Below are 20384 nucleotides of genomic sequence, written 5' to 3'. Positions count from 1 at the left end.
TATATCCACATTTGCATGTGAAGCTGGACACTGAGCAGTTGTCCCCTCCAGCCCTGCACTTCCTGGTGAGGATGACTGTGGTGGGGCAGGTAGCTCCTGAGAGCCCAGTCTTATTCGAAAGCCAAGAAGCACAGGCAGGGTGTGATACCTGCCAACGCAATGACAGCGCCCCCTTTGGGCAGGGAGGCAGTTCAGCAGAGGCCGTGGGAGGGTCTCAGGTGATAGTGTTAAACTGTATAGAATAGTAAGAAGCTGGGAAAATTCCAGAACAAGTGGAATAGAGAAATTAAGACAGTTAATCAACAGTTTGCAGCCACCTAGTAAATCCTATCTTCTCTAAACCAAAGATACTTAAGAGTAAATGGTTTGGCCTGGCTGGTGTGGCTCAGCGGTTGAGCATCAACCTATAAACCAGGAGGTAATGGTTCGATTTCAGTCAGGCCATGTGCCTTGGCTGCGGGCTTGATCCCCAGTGGGGTACATGTGGGAGGCAGACGATCGATGATTCTCTCTCATCATTGGTGTTTCTATCTCTCTTCCTCTTGCTAAATGTTTTTAAAAAAGAGTAAATGGCCCTAGCCAGTTTGGCTCAGTGGATAGAGCGTCAACCTGCAGACTGAAGGGTCCCGGGTTCGATTCCAGTCAAGGGCATATACCTTGGTTGCAGACCCACTGGTCGGGTATGTGCAGGAGGCAACCAATGGATGTGTCTCTCTCACATTGATGTTTCTCTCTCTCTCTCTCTCTCCTCCTTCCTTTCACTTTCTCTAAAAATCAATGGCAAAATATCCTCAGGTAAGGATTAACAACAACAAAAAAAGAGTAAATAGTTTGTACTTCTCCTCCCCAACCAGAGGGTATATAGCTTAAATCACCCTACTCAGGGAGAAGATAGAAATCCAATTAGTGCCATTTGCCAACCACACCCAAGGACAGACTAGAGAATAAATCTGCTTGGTACATCAACATTAAGCTGATGAATAGTCTATTGATCTGCCCTTAAGGCCTCCCCTAAACACCCAACCTTTAAAACCCCTGAAAATTAAGGTCCCAGAGCTCTCCCCGCAAGAAGCAAGCCCATGCTATTCCCTCCCCCCTCAAGCATGTATCCACTAAAGTCTAAGGGACCCCAGGATATTTTGCTATGGTCAATACATTCTTGCTTGCTTTTTTACACTTAGTCTCTTGATTGAAATCTTTCCCTCAAGAAGACAAGAACAGCCCAGATGGTGTGGCTCAGTGGTTGAGTGTCAACCTATGAACCAGGAAGTCACAGTTCGATTCCTGGTCAGGGCACATGCCTGGTTGTGGGCTTGATCCCCAGTAGGGGTGTGCAGGAGGCAGCCAATCAATGATTCTCTCTCATCATTGCTGTTTCGATCTCTCTCTCTCCCTCCCCTTTCCTCTCTGAAATCAATACAAATATATATGAAAAAAAAAGGAGACAAGAACCGAGGTCTTGTCTTCCTGATAACAGTAAGCACAGAAGGAGCCTGAGCTGGGGGGAGGGGGGAAGCGAGGTTGTATTTGCAGAAGCACCTTGGCACATGTAGACCTAAGAGGTGCCCCTACCATGTGCTACTGTGCAGAAGGCCTGCAGCCCACCTGCCTCTGGGCCTAGGGCACAGTGGGCAGATTTGCACGCAGGAGCAGTGTGCCTGGAAAGTGTGGCCTCGGGGGACCCAAGGGGCGGCAGTGTATGGAACTGCAGTCCTGAAAGCGGTGGCTCTCCTCTGTGTTCAGGGACAACCAGACCGAATCAGGAGACACACCACCATGCTGTCCTGTGAGCTGTCAGATAATGAAAGCCCAGACCTTGAGTCACTTTCACAGAGAGATTTATCGAGAATGCTAACAGCAAAGGATACAGTACTTCCCAACAAAAGGTGCAAACGCGTCACTTAGAAAGGCATGCTGAGTAGTCTTTGCTTTCACACGTATTAAAAAACTTACAAAAATAAAATAAAACTGCGTGCTGCCCATCTTTTCAAATAGTAAAAGAACCTTATGAAAAAAATCACTTGATTTTACAACAAAAGACACAAACGGACATTTTTATGTAAATTTATAAGGCAAACTCTTTATATAATAAATAGGTTACAGGGATTCAGTGGGGGGGGGTGTTTTGAAACGTATACAGGTACATTCAGACAGGTTTACTGAAATGGTACAAATTTCCTTAATAAATTGCCTTTTGTTTTTAAATATATCAGTGCTTTCAGTCATTTGGCTATACACAAAGAACCTTTTTTTGAACACTACAAAAAAGCAATCAATATTTTTTTTTGTTTTAAAACAACCTACTTATTTCCTAAAGTAATTGTCCCAAAACACAAAAACTGAAGGTGAATGCAATAGAGGGCTTGTAGAGACATCTCCAGCCAAGTCTGTCCTGGGCAGCTCCCCGCGCCCCTTGCCTACCTCTCCTGCCCTCAGCAGGGCTTCCCTGTGCACAGGGTGGCTGGCTTGTGTCACTGCAACTCAGGAGGGGGCAGCCACCCTGCCTGGTTCTTCCTGCTACTAAACCCCATGTGTAGTGGTCACTACAATCGGCACTGTCATTGCCTTGCAGATGAAGGGCTGCCAGGCACTAAGGGAGCACACATCTGTCCCTGTTCTGTGAACCCAAAACAATGTCTGGTGGGGGTAACGGCTTCTCTGAGGAGGATCTGGTTTTGCCATGGAAAGGGAAGGGGGTTTCTCACATCCAAATTTTTTTTCTGGGAATCTGATGACAGCAAAGAGAGTGCACCCTCCCATCCCACCATCATATCGCCCGGGGTGGCTGGGGATTGAGCGGTCACAGTAGTGTGGTGCACTCCAGGTAAGGGGTGGGATGTGATGGAGGTGTCCTAAACGATAATGCCCTCTGCCTGGCCTGTCTAGAAAGAGCTGCATCAGGTAAAGAGTGGCCAGTCCGACCTGTCAACATATACCTGACCTGTGGTTACAGTGGAGATCTCCAGGGAGATGCCCACCTTTTGTCTGAGCCACTTGGTTCAGGCCCGCTTCAGGTTGGCCCTGCTCACACCCCACCTGGCTCCCCTCACAGGAACATAAACCTTGACTGTCCTTAAAAATATCAATGATGCTAATAATCTTGGGGAGGGGAGGGGAAGGCAAAAATGTCCACTGGGTGGAACAAGATCTGGTTTTGCTCGGAATTGGAAAATGGCAACAAATCAGCTATTCGGTCTGTTGGCTTAGGCTAAATTTCTTGGGTGGCTTCTGGCTGATCTGAGCAGGGGTCATCTCTTTGGGTCTCCCCTCCTGGGGAAATAGGACAGCCCCTCTCATCTCAGTCACCATCCCCTCCCTCTGAATTCTTTTGTTTGTAAAGAAAAGGTGTCTAGAAGCATTTGTCTCTGGAACAATTACTTTAAACATGGTTACAATACAAACTTCAGTTCAAACACAGAAGAGATTTACTTAGCAAAGTTCCTTTCACCCACCAATTACACAAATATAAGCCTCAACACCACAGTTAAGAGGACCAGTAGAGAACCTCATGTTTGGAACACAAAAGGGGAAATAAAAACCAAACCAAACCCAAACAGAAAACCCCCAGAAAAACGAGGGGAGGGTGAGGAGAGCTAACACAGCACACATTACAGTGTCCGGGTACACAGGAGCCCAGCGCGATAAAAGGGCTCGGCACACATTGAGTAACAGTCCTGGTGATATTTGGTCATATATTCATCAACTACTGACTCTGGAGCGGCTGTTATTGATTGAAGCAGTGACAAATCAAACGGAAAAGGAGGCCTTGGTAGCAAAGGAAGGAGCAGGCTTCAAGTTCTGCAAGCCTTGTGCACTCCACTGTCCAGCTCCCCAGAAACACTGAACTGGGCGGGCCCCGCTCCAGCCCGGCGGGGCGAGGTCACTGGGTGAGGCTAACTCGGGTGCTGATTTCACATTTCAGTCAGAAAGCATGCACGTGGACACATGCGGACACCCACCTGTTAGTGGCCAAGCATCGGTGGCAACGGCCTCCTCACCTCCTCGGCCCCATTCCAGGCTGCGTGGGCAAGGACGTCATGACCCACCGCTAATACTGAATGTGGGCTGGAGTGGGCCCAAGACCAGGTCCTCCGAGGGGCCCGAGGGTAGCCCAGCCACACAAAGAGCCTATGAGTGTTTCTCTCTTGGATTCAGGCCTCAGAAGTATTGACGCAGGAAGGGAAGCTTTTGGCCCTGGTGATTATAATGCTCTCTGCTTTGGAAGAACAAGTTTCTGGATTTTTTTGGTGTTTTTAATTACGTAAAAAAAAAAAACCAATCAAAAAGAATTGTTACAGCTAAACTCTAGCAGATATTGCTCATTAAGAATTACAAAAGCAAATGCAATTACTCGCAGGATGTGGGAGAAGAGAAAGGGACATTTCTGGAGTCTTCGCTACCTCCTAGAGGGAGACTGGACTCTCTATGTGGTTCTGGGTCCCTGGCATTCTACCTGGTGCAGCTCACACGTTCAAGGACACGACAGGCCTTCTGTCTTCCCTCCAGACCCTGGACTCGGCAAAGTGGGAGCCCTACTGGTGGGGAGGCCTGCTGAGCTGACTCTCCACACATGATCACTCTGACCGGTCACTGGAAGGGGTGGGGGGATCAGGCCACCCCCATGGACTCCAGCTGCCCTACCCAGAGGTGGAAGAGGACCAGGTGGTGCCAACTACATTCCGGACTTCGCCAGGGCAAGGGAGCACTCTCGCACCCACCCACTGAGGTGAACTGTCCTGCACCAGTATCCCCGGACCTCTCTCACAAGCACTGGAGAAACAGTGCAAAACCTGGGCGCTGCCTGGAGCCTCCTTAGCTTGGCACAGGGAAGCCCTTGAAAGAAGCGAGGAAAGACCATGGATCTGCTTGGACAGAAGAAGTGACCAGCAGACGGATTTGTCAGGTTGTTTTTTTTGTTTGTTTTTGTTTTTATTTTCCCTTGTCCTATGCTACGGTTATCAGAAATATTGTAATTAAGCAACAGGTATTATTTTAACAGTGTGTGTGTGTGTGTGTGTGTGTGTAGCCACAAGCAAAATGAGTTTATAATTGTGCAATATACAGATATATATATAAAAATTCAACTGCTTTGTGTGTCTAATCGGTGCATTAAATAAAAGGGACAGAAAAACTAAAAGCAAAACTAAAAAAGCAAAACAAAAGCCCAGAACAGAGAGGACCAAGCAGGCCTATGCTTATAGTCTATAAGATACTGGATATAATCAGGGTCACCAGGAAAAACAGCTTTGTCACTTGACACACAAACACTGCAGGGAGGGACTACCAGTGATAGGAGCCAAACCTCTTGGCCTTTTCATCTTATTTTCTCTCACTGCTGAGCAGGACCTGAGAAAAGGTAAGATAGAAGGGGGAGCTAGAGGAGCAAAGACAATTTGCAAGTTTCTAAAATGCTCTGAAACTCAAAGGCCAGATTTCCCCTGTGAGGGTCTCAGCTCTGCCAGGGGTGCGGACACCCATCCTCACACACAGCCTCCCCTTCTACCCCAGGGGCTGTCAAGGGTGAGGGGCGAGTGGGGCACACACCACAGTGAGTGCTCAGGCCTCTGTCCTCACCTCCGAGTTCAGAAGGGATGCCATTTCATCGGGCCCTAGACCCTGAGAGCAGAGCAGGGAATGTCCTCAGGGGACAGGCTGTGCCACAGGCAGAGGCCAAGGGGGAGACATCACCCTTTCCTTTCTAGTTACCTGGGCCCTAGTTAGAACTCATTATTTTCTTGACAAATCAGAGCTTTGGGTAGGCTCTGTGGAGATAAGAACGAAGCAAGAAACAGGTGGTGCTGGGAATGAGACTGGTGTAGGCCTTCACGAGTCCCTGTGACCACTCCGCTTCCCACACCGAGAGCTGGGCTCCTGCAGCTTTGGGCCCAGGCGGGCCACTAACCTCCAGGCCACCCCAGAGGACAGAGCTGAAGCCAAGTCCTCAGGGATGCTACCCAAGGAGATGTGGGTTCTCCAATGACAGAATGGCCCCGAGTCTCAGATCCAGTGGCTTGGGGCTGGAATCCCCTTTGCCTGCAGTGCTCATCACACATCAGGCCAAGCTCCAAGTATTTTTAGATCAGAATTTTCACAAAAGCTTGCTCTTCTTTGTTCAGAAACATTAAAATGTATTCTTTTTGCCAAATATTTTCTAGGTTTTCCTTCTGAATTGTTGAGAGTGGGTTTCAGTGTTCACTTTCCCCCTCTAAAATATGTAACTTCAGACCCTGGGAGAGGCAGTATCCTAGCTATTTATAACAATTAGGCCTTTTCTAAAGATTGATCTAAAAGAGAAAGACACAAAAATGGAGACTCAACAAAGCCCTCCAGAGTGGACGGGCTCACTGACCAAGAGCAAAGATGGACCCTTGCAGAAAGCAGAGCAAGAGCAGGAATCCAACACAGCAGGGGCATGGCCACAGGCCTGGTAATGCTGTGCTTGTTCACACACCAGCAGCTGGCACTTGGGGGACTGACACCCATTTGGCTTTCCACACAGCTTGCTTCCTGAGGTCTGGGCCACTGGTCCTAGACTTTCTGCGTGAAACTCGCATCAGGAAGCAATTCGGGGCAATGACACCAGCTAGGAATGGATGTACAAAGGTCTCCAAGAACCAGTACCTGTGACCTCCCCTGATCACGTCAGTCCAGAGAGCCGGTGGGAATGCTCCCCAAGATCCAGGCAGCCCCCTGGTGGGTTTAGTTTATAACTTTTGCTCCCTCCTGGGTTCAATCTGCTTATTAAGAGTTACTTAAAATCCAGAGGGCTGTCAGCTAAGAAACTCCTTTCCCACCAAACATGGAAACTTGTTTCTGGCTAGTACCCTTTCATGATGGCTGTCATGACAATGACAAGCTGGGCAGAGGAGCAGACAACAACTTGGGGCTGTTGCAGGTCTTGCTGCCACTGTTTTTGGCTCTAGCCTGAAATGATGCCACTGAAGACTGTTGCCCACACTTGCATGGGGTCTCAGTAGAAGCCAGGTGCTGGCTGTGGCCAGTGTCCCCAGGCCACCACCATGACTTTCACCTTCCAGGGAGCTGAGGGGCTGGGGTCCTTGGCTACTTTGGCACTGATGGACTGGGGACATGACATTTTTAGGTGTCTTCTATGCCAACAGAAGGGCACTGCACTAGAGCCTGGTTGCGGCCCAGTTCCCCAGTTCACTTAAGTGTCAAAGCCAGCAATTCCACTGGTAAGGACAAGCTCACCAATGGGCAGACAAGTAGGGCAGGGCTGGGCCGGGCATTGTGGGAGGAGCTCAAGGACACACAGAATTCTGTCAAGAAAGGAGGTAGTAACTAACAACTAGAATGACGGTTGGGGAGACGGAACATGATTCTCTGTGACCTAGACCCATGGGGATCTGAAAGTTGTCGGTCAATTCCTGTATTCTTCACAGTCCCTAAAAGATGCACCCCCCCCCAATCTTTGTGGTGTTCAAGTACACACAAAATCAAGGTCACACCCCGAACTGGGCTGGACACCGCTGGTGAGAATTCCAGGGTTTAGGTTTTCCCTCCAAACTTCCACCCACCTGACTCTAGGAACAGGGGCGGCACGGCACGGGCCTCTGCCTGTCAGGGTGGCAAACCACCAAGGTGGCCTGTTTAAAGGTCACTCACTCATGATGCCCTTATTTGGGGAAGAAAAGGGAATATGGAAGGGGGGAGAGAAAACCATAAGGAGCCTCAGGCACTGCCTGAAGCTCTGGAACTCTAGGGGAAGGAGCTGGGGAGTGAGGGGGCTGCAGGTCCGGCCGGACAGAAAGAAAACGACCCTTGAAATGCTGTGTTCTTGACCATCAATGCCCAGTCAGCCCCCGAATAACTGTCATGGGTGAAAGGGGGGCCTGGTGAGCCCCGCACTCCTCTTCCCAGGACCAGATAAATGAGCTGATGGGGAGGCCAGCCAGCTCCTGACAGTGGTCCCAGGAGTCACATTTCACTGGACTAGGTATATAACACATAAAAACCTGACCGACCAGAATGGACAGCGTCTCCATGACAAACTGGCTGAATGCCGCGCTCGCACGGATAGGTGTCTTTTGGGGATGCCAGGAGTGCAAGGCCACTGTGGGGTCAGGAGCCTTTTGTCCTTGGAGGAAGAGGGGTCCCGAAGGACTCACTCCCTCCTCCGACCCCTCTTCCCTCCTGGGGAGGAGTCAGAAGTGAAGCCCGGGTAGTCGACAGCAGAGTGGGGTTGCTTGTGGGACTTGCTTTTGCAGCATAAGGAAATGGATACAAAAATGCTAGAAAGGCCAACTATGACTCTACGAACAGAATGGGCAAACTCCCTTGCTTCTAACCATTCCGGAAGAGACAGACATGGTTTTTTCTTAAGCTACTGATCGGAACTGTCAACTATGGTTCCTGATCACTAAGGACTGGCAAGGAAGTGCTAGACAGTTTCTAGGATGTTTCACTCCTTCATGGTTACACCAAAGTAAGGAAGCCAGGGGACAATAACTGAAATACACGAGACAACACGCACTTGACAGTTCATGGCAGCAGCTCACATGGGACGTGCTTGTGGGTATTTCTGGAAGCATAAGACTGCTGTCTCATTTGCTACTTTGATAAGGTACTTCTCAGTTGGACAGATTTAGATATAAGAGACATCTCTGTAAACACAGAAAAGGATATACCAATATGATGAAGATATGCAGCTAGATAAGGACTTCCTGAACAGAGAGATTGAAAGGATGGGATCCCACAGCAAACCCAAGCCTCTAAGCCCCTACACCAGAACCCTGGCGTAGACGTGAAAATGTGTGCTACACTGGCCCCACCCAGTCTCCAGTAAGCGAGAGCCAAATGTTTTCCATTTCAAAAGAACTTGTGGTTAACAGAGGAGCCTGGGTGGGCAGGGGGAGGGGAGGGGCCGCCCTAGGCACTGGTCCCAGCTCAGGTCTGGGGGCATCTGCATTTGTTCTGCCTGCTGCCCTGCCACATTGCACTGCGCTAGCCAGGCCTGGCAGAGGCCAAGGTCATGGCTGGGCCGCGTGATGACTGTGGCAGACCACGGGGGGCCTCTGTTCTGCCCTCAGCTCCCAAATTCAAATCTGGTCTGATTCCTCCCACCTACTTCTCTCAAGTGGAAGGTTGAGGAGGCTCAGTGTCTTGATTCTGACTTAGGAGAGCAAGACCTTGCTGTTCTCTTGCCCTTCAGAGAGACTGAGGTGCTAGGGTCAGGTAGGCTCAGCAGAGCCCGGGGCTTCCTCAGGGCTCAGGATGGAGTGAGGCTGGGCTGGGGTTGGTGGCGGGAAGGCCAAGGGTGGGGTGAGTTCTGGGGACATGAACTAAGCAGAATCAATTCGGGGTACAGCTGTGCACTGGGGCTGCTTGGAACAGAAGGGATGAATGAGGAGGAAGGAGGGGAAGAAATGAAAGAATGAAATGACAGAAGGCAGAAATGGGAGAGAAGAGAAAGCAGTCAGGAAGTCCTTATAAAATTGCAGCAAACACTTAGAGTTTCGGAGCTTCGTGGGAACCCTATGTGCTGAGCCCACTTTAAAACAAGCGCAGGTATCTACAGATCCAGGCAGTTCTAAACACCATCGCGTCTGGTGACTTGAGGGACAAAGTGCCACCAATTCAAGCCAGTTTGCTCTTAGAGCGTGTTTGTTTTGAAGTGGGAACATGAAGACTCAATAGTGCAAATAGTTCTAAGCTGTCCCTAAGGAGTAGAATTGGAAAGTTTTGGAAGAACATTCTCCCCTCCTTCCCCTTGGCCCCCACCCCACTGAGCCTCTAACTGCCAGTCACAGATTGCTCTGAGCGACTAAGGGGTCCCTCCTGCCCCGCTGTGCTCTGCTGGCCCGGAGCTGGGCCAACCTGCCTACACCTTGTCCTGCTGCCTCCATGGCCTCTCTCTAGTGCCATCCACTGGAGGCCGGCCCTGGGCCAGCCTCTCCTCTGGCTCAGGCAAGTCTATACCTAGCAGCTCGAAGGATGACTCCCTCTGAGCCATGCCAGACTGGAGTGAACAGGTGCTACTTTCCTGTCCTGTGAAATGTCCTTGTCAGTTTTGGATTGGGGCTGGAGTGGGGCCAGATTTGTGCCACCATGAGTGGGATCACACGGGCTGTAGCCACTGGCCATCTCCAACTTCTTCTCTAAAGAATACAACTGTCTCTCCTGCCTCACACCTCCTTGGCCCAACTTGGGTGAGAGTGGGGGAGGTGGCGAAGCTGGGGCAGGGTGGGGGGAGAGGAGAGCTGAGACTGGGGCACCAATGGCACCGAAAATGGAGTGTCCTCTTAAGTGCTCTCTGTCCTTAGCGACCACACGAGGGGAGGTCTGGGTGGGAGGGGAGGTGCAGGCATACCCTAAGAAGCCTGGTCAACAGCTTGTCTGGTCAGTAGTATCTGCAGCAAGCCTTGTTGAAGGAGCCTAGATTAGAAAAGTGCAAAGCTACTTCTGGCCCTGGTTAGGTCTTCAACCTGACTGTGCTTGTCGGTAAGAAAAACATCCCCAATGCTCCAACTACTCCCACCCTGAAGCCACGAAACTCTAAGTTTACTGAAAGAAAAAAAAATATTTTTTATTTCAGTTAATCGGGAAGCTTTGTCAGAGCCCTACCCATAAGGAGAAGAGACAACAGCTGCCTTTATTCTTGTTGGTTTGCTTTGCAATCCACTCTGTGTAAAGTCAGCTAACTCTCTCGGTCACGGGCGTCCGGCTGTCCACAGGCTCCTCTCTGTTTGGCCTTGGCATGGAGGATGAAACAATGTCTTTGCGCTCTCCCTCCCCTCGGTGTTTGTACTTTTCTGCGGCCATGGTGGTGGTGGTTGCGACCGTGGGCTGAGTCTTAGCTGGCTCCTTGGGGCAGCCGTCGCTCTCCAGCGAGCCTCCTCTCGGCATCTTCTCCTCTTTGCAGACGCTGCTGCTCAAGTCCTGGGGCTCAGGGGGGCTGGCGGGGTCCTCGGAGCTCTGGGGCTCGGGCGGGGGCGGGGGCGGGGGTGGGAGCAGCGGTGTGGGTGCCTTCTGGGGCTCTGAGTGGTGGTGGTGGTGGTGGTGCTCCTTCTTGGGGGGTGAGGAGGCGCTGCTGCTGCGCCCTTTAGGGCTGCTCTCCTTGCTTTTCCGCCCTGGGCTCTTGCAGGTCTTCAGTCCCTTCCCACTCTTCTCACCGAGGGTGGACACCAGCAGGGGCTTCACCACCTCCTTCACCTCAATGCTGACTGTCTCTCGGGTCTTACGCTTCTTGATGGGGAGCACGGTCTCTTGCACAGACCGGATGGATGACTCCTTCACGGCTTTCTTCTTGGCCTCAGGGGCAGCAGCTGCCACCCCACTGCCTGGCTTTCGGCCCCGTTTTTTGGGAATGGCCTGGGGGTCAGCTTCGGCTTTTCGCTTCCTGCCAGGGCGTTTGATCACCATGACCTGGGCTGATGTGGTAGCCCCAGCCCCTTCGGCCTTGCTTCCTGGCGAAGTTTGAAAAGGCATCTTGACGAGCAGCTTCCCGGGACTTTTCTCCAGGACCCTTTTCACCTGCACGCCCTCTGATGCTGTTGCCTTGGGTCTCGCGGTGCCACTCCCTTTGGGGCGTCCCCGACCTCTGCCAGTTCCTGGAGCTTTGGGAGATTTGGGCTTCTTAGGTGGTTTCTGCTCTCGCCGGGAGGGGCTCCCTCTCCCAGTTACCGTGAAGTCAAAATCATTAGGGTCCAGGGAGGTGTCGCCTACCTTTTCGAAGTATGCAATCAACTCCACTTTAGATCGAAAGGCTTTTCCCTGGGGACTGTGGGAACAAGTGGAGAGACACAAAAAGTGATTAGAAGCTTCCACAGCAATGCTGGAGATAGGGCAGAGCAGAAGGTAGTGACGAACTTTAACAGAAGAGGTTCTGCAGCTGATGTACCTGATGATACTATTGAGCCAGAGTCACATTTAAGAAAAGCCAAGATGAGCTAAAACTTGAGGGGCACAGCCGCAGTTATACATGAAGCAATCAGGTTGCCGGGCAGTGGTGGGCATCTATACGGCCTGCTCCTATACCAGAATAGCTTGGTGCTAGCTGCTCCACAGCTGCCACCGGCATGCCACTGAGGCCCCTTCTGAACCCCGAAGTGGTCTGACCTGGGGACCCTGCCTAGCCATTAGGCCAGGGCCCATTCTTGCTGGCTGGTGCCCGGGCATGACCTGCCAGTACAGCACCCTGTCTGAATCTGGGCATGCTGTTTAGCACTTCTGGGAATTGGTTTCCTCATATGTCAATAGGATAATGCTTTGCTCAGTCTTCTCAGACTTTCTGGGGCCAAACAAGGTTGCAAATGTCCGTAAATGTCCTTTGAAAACTGCTAACCATTTTGGGACTGTCTAAGGGGCTGAACTGAAATGTACTTATTCACTCCTCTGAAGCTCAGGCTTGGAAGTTACTGTTTTAATAGAAAATACCCAGAAAAATAACCACTCAGGACCTGGCCAGTGTGGCTCAGTTGGCTGGAGCATCATCCTATACATTGAAAGGTAGTGGGTTTGATTCCTGGACAGGGCACATTCCCAGGTTGCGGGTTTGATCCTATGGTCAGGACGTGTGTGGGAAGCAACTGATCAATGTTCCTCTCTCACATCAATGTCTTTCTCTCTTTTCCCCCATCTCTTGCCTCCCTCCCTTCCTCTCTCTAAGATCAAAACAAACAAACAAACAAAAACATCCAGTGACCCTCCCCTAAGGCTGGACAAATGCAAAAGGGACAGTTGAAAAGGTACATGGGGCCTATCTGTGTCTTTCCTCAGAGGCCTTGTCCGAGAGCCCACCTTTCCCAGCACAATTCAGAGTGTACTGAGCTCTATGACTCCTCTATTTTATTTTTTCTGGTTCATGAAGCAATGTTACAGAACAACTCTCCCAGAAAGATGAGGGTAACGGGTTCTGAGAAGAGCCTCTCAGCTGGATGCTCTCCAGCTGAGAAATGGCAGGAACCCCAGGGAACTCTGCTGGCCTCCTGAACCCAGGGCTACTACATATGGCAGATCCTGTGGCCTCAGCACTTCCCAGGTGACCTCTCCTGGCATTCTCATCCCGACCCTGGGTAGGTCCTACTGCTATTCCATCTTCACACAAGGCCTCAAGGGCTGGCAGGGTAAATCACACTGTTACCCTGTGCACGTTTCACTCAGGGCAGTGACTTCCATACAGTCGTTCCAAGCATACCTAGTGGTGCCTGCAAGCAGTGCTCATTACTGAAGCCACCTTACTTAACCCAGACGGGGTTATGCACACACATTTTCTTGATCAACTAGCAGCAACTAGCTCCTACTTTAAGGGACCCCCATTAGTTTTTAGCACCTGTCCCCAGCTTCCCACCTACCCAGGGCTCCCAGCTCTGTAGAGGCAGGAGTTGCCCTTACTTACTTGATCAAATACACATCATACTTCCCAGCGGAGCGGCCAGATTTCCTTTGCTTAAGCTTCCGGGTCCAACCTTCAGGCAGAGTGGGGTCATCATACATGGGTCCCCGGTCGCGAATGATAGAGCGCCGCTGTTTGGGGGAGGCAGAAGCTTCCGGGACGGCTGGGGCTGAGCCTGACCCTTCCGAGGTCTCCGCTTTGCCTGCCTCTGCTGGTTCAGCAGAGTGGTGGGCTGGCGGCTGCAGGGGTTCATGCTTGCTTTCTTCTTTCTTATCCTTCTTCACCTTTTTAAACTTCAGGGGTTTGTCCTTGAGGCCCTGGAGGTCCTGGTCTTCTGACTTTTCTTCCCTGAAGTGTTAAACAAGTACGTAAGTATCACAGAGGACACACCAGTTTGCAGAAAAAGTGAGCATCGGAAGGCTCAAGCCGGGGCTGCCCTGCTGGTGGCTCACTCAGGTCTTGATATTCTTCCCTTCACAGATTTCTTTAGGGGCTTTGGGCTGCTAGTGGTGGTGGCCAACTGCACTCTACCTGCACTGTGGCCACCATGAGTCCCATTCCTGGTGTGCAGGAGAGTAAGTGGCCTGCACAGGTGGCATTTTTCTGAGAGAAACACTATGTGGCTTCTCTGCATGCTGCCTTGGCAGAGGCCATTTTATGAGCGGCACCTGAGGGCTGACTTGACCACTGGGATAGGGAGCTGTCAGCCCAAAAGGGGGTGGAGCTCCTTTTCACAAAGGCCGGGCTTGGGTGCTACTATAGCTTCTGTATTTTGGGTTTTCTCAAATGTGTACTCAACAAAGAACTGCTGTGGGGCACAGTACAACTTGCTGACAGGCACACAGCGCAGCACTGCACAAAGAGCATACAGGTTTGGAGCCAGCTAACCTGAGCTCAAATCCTGACTTTGCTATTTCCAAACACAGACCTGAGCAGGCCTGTTTCCTCATCTCAACGATGGGTACCAACACCCCAGAGGAAGAAAAGTCACAAAGGCATTATATAAATCTTGGCTAACCTGGGCAACCAGAAACCGCTGCACAGGGTCCTGGCATAAGAAAAGTGGCCCCAGGTCAGGTAAGCCTTGATCACCAGACCCTCCCTTACAACGCAAGGCAATAGCACAGCCTTGCTGGTGAAAGGAAAGAGCAAGGAGAAAGGCACAGAGGAGCATTCCCCGTTTTCCACACTGAAAGAGCAGCGCCTTCCCTACACTTCAGTTCCATCGGGTAGGACCCCTTCTTTGTATACTTCAGAAATGCTTACTTGAGGCCCTGGACCCTAGGATCAGAGTCTGACCATGATGCTCTCATGGCTGGGCTAAGAGGACAAGAACACAACTGGGGCCAGGGAAGGCTTAGGAAGAATTGTGGGCTCAGAATTAGCCATCTGCTAGTCCCTCAGTTGGCAGCTCATTATGGAAAAGGGCAAGACTATTCCTGTCCTCTGCCCTGTCTTATATAGCTCATGTGGCACTGATCACTGTCCCGTGGCTCGTCTATCCCTATTGATGTCCCTTCCTGTCCACACTGTGGAGACGTCAATGAAGGCACTGTGGCGTGCACTCGAAACGACTCGAATGATGTGGGTAAGTCACTGAAAGCAGGTTAGCAGCAGGACTCACTGGGTGCCATGAAGACATGGCCTCCCTGAACAGCTCAGGTCAGGTGTGGGGACGGATCATGGTGAGGGTGTGTCCCAGCCCTCCTCAGGCTTACTGAGTTCCCTGGATCTTCTTCAGAAGTTTAGGGCCCCAAGCATGGCTGTCAGTGTCACCCAGATTCAGCCCTTGGCTCACAGGAGACCTTTTCTTGCTGTAAAAGTGGGGTCCCTAACCTGTTCCAGCAGAGCTTATTTTTCAGTGCTCCCAGTCTTAGGGAGAAGGAACACTCTGCCAGCAGCAAAGTGGTGAATAGACTGGAACCACCACTTCCAAATAGTTCACAGTGCACTGCTGAAGTCTAGGGCTGCTCCCGGAGTCGGAGAGAAACACTGCACTGATGGAAAAGGTCTGGTTTCCTCAGAACTCTCATTTGTATTCCCTCAATACTTTCACCACCATGAGGTCAAGTACAAGCCATATCACCCAGGAATGCCTCTTAGATACAATCAGAGGTGTTGACGCAATCCCTTCTAGAAATCTACCCTGAAGAGACACCTTCAGAAAGTCAAAACAACAGAGGATGATGTTATTTACAACAGCATTGTTTTTACTAGCCCGGGACTGTGGACAACTCAGACAGCCGTCACCAGGGACCTGCTGACTAGATGACAGCAGGCCCGCACCATGGAGAGTGCCCCAAACCACTGAGGAGTGATCCCTAGAATCTCCTGTAAAGTAAAAAATGTATACCGCAGGCTGCCTTTTGTGTGAGATAGAAGGGGACTTTAGGAAGCACACAGCAGAAACTAATAGAACAGCCGAGGCCTCTCTGGGTATGCCAGAGCATAATTTCAACTTCTGAATCAGGTAAAAGTTTACATAACGCCAAATAAAATGAAAACAAAAGGTAACAAAACGTCATGACACTGTATATAAACAGAAACTAATAATTATATCAAATTGATGACATACCACAGAAAAAAAATGATTTATTTCAAATACTTTTGTGCCCAGTGCTCTTATGTCCTTGGTGGGACATAGTCTAAGGCCAACAATGGCACCCCAGGGGCAGGGAACAAGCCTAGTGCCCATGGAAGGGGACCAGGCTGGCCCCTAGGAGAATGAAAAGGACACAGGCACTGAGTGGAAGGGTTCCTTGTCCTGTGCAATGCTGTGACCAGGTGAGTGTTCAAAAGAATGAACTGATTAGAGCACAATGAAGAAAATAATCCATGTGATGATATTAGGGGAGAAAAGAGAGAAAGACCTAAATGAAGTGTAACGGATAGTCATGCGGCCATGTGGGGAAAAGGCTCCAGACAGTGGAGACATGGAGGGACATGGCGGGCTCTGTTGGGTTTTATTCCAAGTGTGATGGAAAGCTTTGAGCAGGGGGCAGGGACAAGGGCTCTTGAAAGGATCACTCTAAACGGACTACTGGAGACCTAAGAGGAAAGCAGGGAGGGGCCCTGAGAAGCCTTTTGCAGTTGTCTTGGTGTGGCCCAGGATGGGGACAGCAGAGGATTGGGGACAAGATCAGGAAGTGAAGCAACACTGCTGGCTGATGGACTGGTGTGGGGGTGAGGGATGAGTTAAGGGCCTCGGCAAAGCCTTGAGGGTGGAGTTCAAGAAGAGGAGAACATACATCTTTGGCTACAAAGGTGGGATATCCAGCTGTGCCCAAACTCTGATTAAATGAACTATTTGTTTGTTTTTAAGTTTTTATTGTGATAAAATGTACATAACATTAATGAACTGTTTTGTTATTAAATATTTCTTTAAAATATATTTTTATTGATTTCAGAGAGGAAGGGAGAGGGAGAGAGATAGAAACATTAATGATGTGAGAGAATCACTGATTGGCCCCACACTGGGGATCGAGCCTGCAACACAGGCATGTGCCCTGACTGGGAATCGAACCGTGACTTCCTGGTCCAGAGGTCAGCACTCAACCACTGAGCCATGACGGCCAGGCACTGTTAAATATTTTTAATTGATTTTTAGATAGAGAGAGGAAGGGAGTGGGGAGAGAGAGAGGAACATCAATCGGCTGCCTCCTGCACACTCTATACCAGGGATGGAGCTAGCAACCTGGGCATGTGCCTTGACTGGGAACCAAACCGGCAACCTTTTGGTGCACAGGACGATGCCTAACCAACTGAGCCACACCAGCCAGGGCAATAAATGAACTTTCATAGCACTGAAGATGAAGGGGAATAAAAGGACCTTTAGCTCTATCTATAATATTCTAATTCTAATTGAAATTACTCAAAACTACTATGACAATATGGTGATTTTCAATTCTGAGCATTAAGGGATACATAGGTGTTTGATACTTAAAAACAAGTAACAAAAGCCCTAAAGCCTGAAAGCCATTATGCTGGGTGTGGAGGTAAAAATGATGCAAAACAGGTAATCCAAATGAGTTTACCCCTGGCTCAGATGCCTGCTCAGTCCCAGGGTGACCTTGAAGGAGGCCTGGCAACTCCCTAAGCACCCCTCCCACACATGCACCAGGACGTTATGGGGTTTGCTGAAGCATACACTTTTTCAAAGAAACCAAATAGCCCTCTTCATCCTCCCTCTAATCACAGCATATATATGTGCATGTGTGTGTGTGTGTGGACGTACGCATGCACATGCACACACATAATCCTGAGTATGAGGAGAACTGAGCACCTAGTTCACAAGTTCATATATTTTAGAAAAATCACCTATTTAATTCTTCAGTGTCACAGATGGAAAAAAAAAAGGAAGTACAACCAGACAAGAGAACTTGTCTGAGGTCACAGTTGAGCCAATGTGTTTTCATTGATACCCTTGACCTGAAAGACTGCTAAGAGCTGAGATGCCAGAGCAGGATTAGCATAATTCTTTGGTCTTCTAGAGCTCCAAGTTTAGTGTGTGTGGGGGGGGGGGGAGGTGGGGAGACAGACAAAGAGGTAACAAAGAAATAATGACATCCTCCCCTGTTCCAGGCAGAGGGGAAACCCAGAGATGGGGATTCCTGGAAGAGGAAGTTCTGAGCTTGGTTTTTAAGACCCATGAGGAGTTTCACAGGCTGGTCAGGAGGGCTCAAGGCAAGCCAGGTCAGATGAGCAGAGGCAGCAAATCAATAGTCCCTTCTGTCCTCACTATGATGCCCTTCCTGGGAGGGAGACCAGAGCCGCTGGGCCGGCCCTCTCTCCCATCTTCATTTGGGTTAAGATGGTGCTTCTGACCAGCCTTCCCTGGTCTTTCCTCCCACCTCCCATGAATAGGAGTACCCTATGCCCCCCTCCCCGCCCCTGTGTACTTAAAATATCCCCTGGTGATGGGCAACTCCCCCTAAATGTGTGCCTTCTTTACTGTCATTTCCCTGCTCAACACACAGTAAGTGCCAGGGACAGGAATAGCATTTAATAGTCACATGCCAAGTGGCAATCACAACTCAGATACTGTGGTACCTTTCCTTCTTCTTTTTAAAAAATATATTTTTATTGATTTCAGAGAGGAAGGGAGAGGGGGAGAGAGAGATAGAAACATCAATGATGAGAGAGAATCATTGATTGGCTGCCTCCTGCACGCCCCCTACTGGGGATTGAGCCCGTAACGGGAGCATGTGCCCTTGACTGGAATTAAACCCAGGACCCTTCTGTCTGCAGGCTGAGGCTCTATCCACTGAGCCAAACCAGCGAGGGCCCTTTCCTTTTTTTGATGGCTGTATCCCTGGGGCCATTAGCTTTGAGGAGCAGGGGCTAGCTTAGCACCCAAAGCAAGCAGGCTCTCAATGACCAAATAATGAATTTCGGCACTAGCAGTAGCCTGGTGATCACTGGTGGTTTGGGGTTAGCAGGAGACGAGGCTGGGGCAGTCACCGAGGGCCTTGGTGTCACGCTTGCCCAAGAGCACAGTGATATCTACAGTGATGGGGAGGGAGGGCTCACGAGGGCAGCAGCATGGGAGATGGTTGCACTGGGAGGATGGGTCCCAGGCTTCTACAGATTGGATTCCAGCAATGAGGTGGTCAGATCCACAGACACTCCTTCGAAAATTACCAAAAAGGCTGGACTGAACATCTAGAAGATGCTATAGAAGACAGTGTTTAAAAACTCTTACCTACACTCACAAGCTGGCAAGAAATGAAGGAATACATAGGCTAAAGAATAAGGAAAGGAAGGGAAGGTGTCCTATTTGTTGAAGAAATCTGGCAAGTGCCCCTTGACAAGAGATCAAACTGAGCACTACTGACTGTGGCCAGCCTGTAGAAGTGCTGTGAAGAGTAGGAGCATGGGCACCATCCCATCTTGGAGGAAGGGGGAACTGAGGCCATGAAGAAACAGCCGGAAGAGTCCAAAGAAAGGGTCCGTTCCACACAACAATGGGCCTGGACTCTTCAAAATGGTCTGTGGCATGAAAAAAAAGGGGGGGGTGGGGACTGGTTCTGTTTAAAGGAGACCGAAGAGACAGAACATGCAACATGCAATCCTGGACTGGCTCCTGGGTTTGAAGGTGCTAAAAGAGGCAGTAATGAGGCATTTGGGGAATGTAAATATGGTTCCATGTTAGCTCAAAGTGAAATTCCCTCGATGTCATAACTGCATCCTGTGCTCTTAGGAAAGCCATGCTTAAGTACTTAGGAGGGCAATGTTATGATGACTGTGACTAACCCTCCAATGGTGAAGGGTTCAGGGAAAACATATGTTTAAAAGGGAGATGACATCAATATAACTGGAAGCTGTGCTGGTTGACAGTAATATTTTGAAGCAGTTTCAGGAAAGCTTTCTAACAATTAAAGAGAAAGCCTTCACGTTACACAAGTACATTAAGAGAAAAAGCTGGAAACATTGCAGAAGTGCCTTCTTTTAGTGGCTCAAAGAACATCTTCCACAGCGTTAGTTTTATATGGTGAAGCTGTATGAATGAACATATCAAGGTATTTCCCTGTGTTTAAAATAAAATCACTGCTGAAGGAAGCCTTGCTTAGGACCTGACTTTTTAAAAAATATATTTTTGTTGATTTCAGAGAGGAAGGGAGAGAGAGAAACATCAATGATGAGAGAGAATCATTGATCGGCTGCCTCCTGCACGCTCCACACTGGGGATCGAGCCTGCAACCTGGGCATGTGCCCTGACCAGGAATCGAACCGTGACCTCCTGGTTCATAGGTCAACACTCAACCACTGAGCCAGGCAGGCAGGGCAGGACCTGACTTTTAATGTCAATGAAACAACTCATCTGTGCATTGTGTGGGAGGAAGCACAAGTCAGGGTTATGGTAAAAAATGTTTGGCTGATGGAGATGTTGGGTGCAAATGCCAACAGAGACTTCAATGGCGTGGTGGTCTGTTTTTTTATACAGAATTGTCACTGGTTTTGTTAGTGAACTCTGGGTACCAAATCTCCTAAGGTAGGCATGGTCTACCCTACCTATTTTTCCCTTAACAAC

General features: G+C 49.8%; 1 protein-coding gene across 2 annotated transcripts in view; it reads right to left on the bottom strand.

Annotated features, from left to right (window-relative positions):
- Positions 1-1821: 1821 nt before the first annotated feature.
- MECP2 (methyl-CpG binding protein 2) overlaps positions 1822-20384 on the bottom strand; it is a 67123-nt gene continuing 48560 nt past the window's right edge. Inside the window, exons 1-3 of one of the 2 annotated variants that reach the window (XM_059678941.1) lie at positions 13358-13439; positions 11686-11740; positions 1822-11576 (exon numbers count right to left, since the gene is read on the bottom strand). In XM_059678941.1, coding sequence (XP_059534924.1) covers positions 10654-11448 — 795 coding nt within the window. In that variant the 5' untranslated portion in view covers positions 11449-11576; positions 11686-11740; positions 13358-13439 and the 3' untranslated portion in view covers positions 1822-10653. Of the gene's footprint in view, positions 11741-13357; positions 13703-20384 lie in introns of those variants that run through there. The other variant, XM_059678940.1, reaches the window with a different exon arrangement.

This window comes from Myotis daubentonii, chromosome X (genome assembly GCF_963259705.1).
Source record: "Myotis daubentonii chromosome X, mMyoDau2.1, whole genome shotgun sequence".
Lineage (NCBI taxonomy): Eukaryota > Metazoa > Chordata > Mammalia > Chiroptera > Vespertilionidae > Myotis > Myotis daubentonii.
This window is presented reverse-complemented; position numbering and strand designations above follow the sequence as displayed.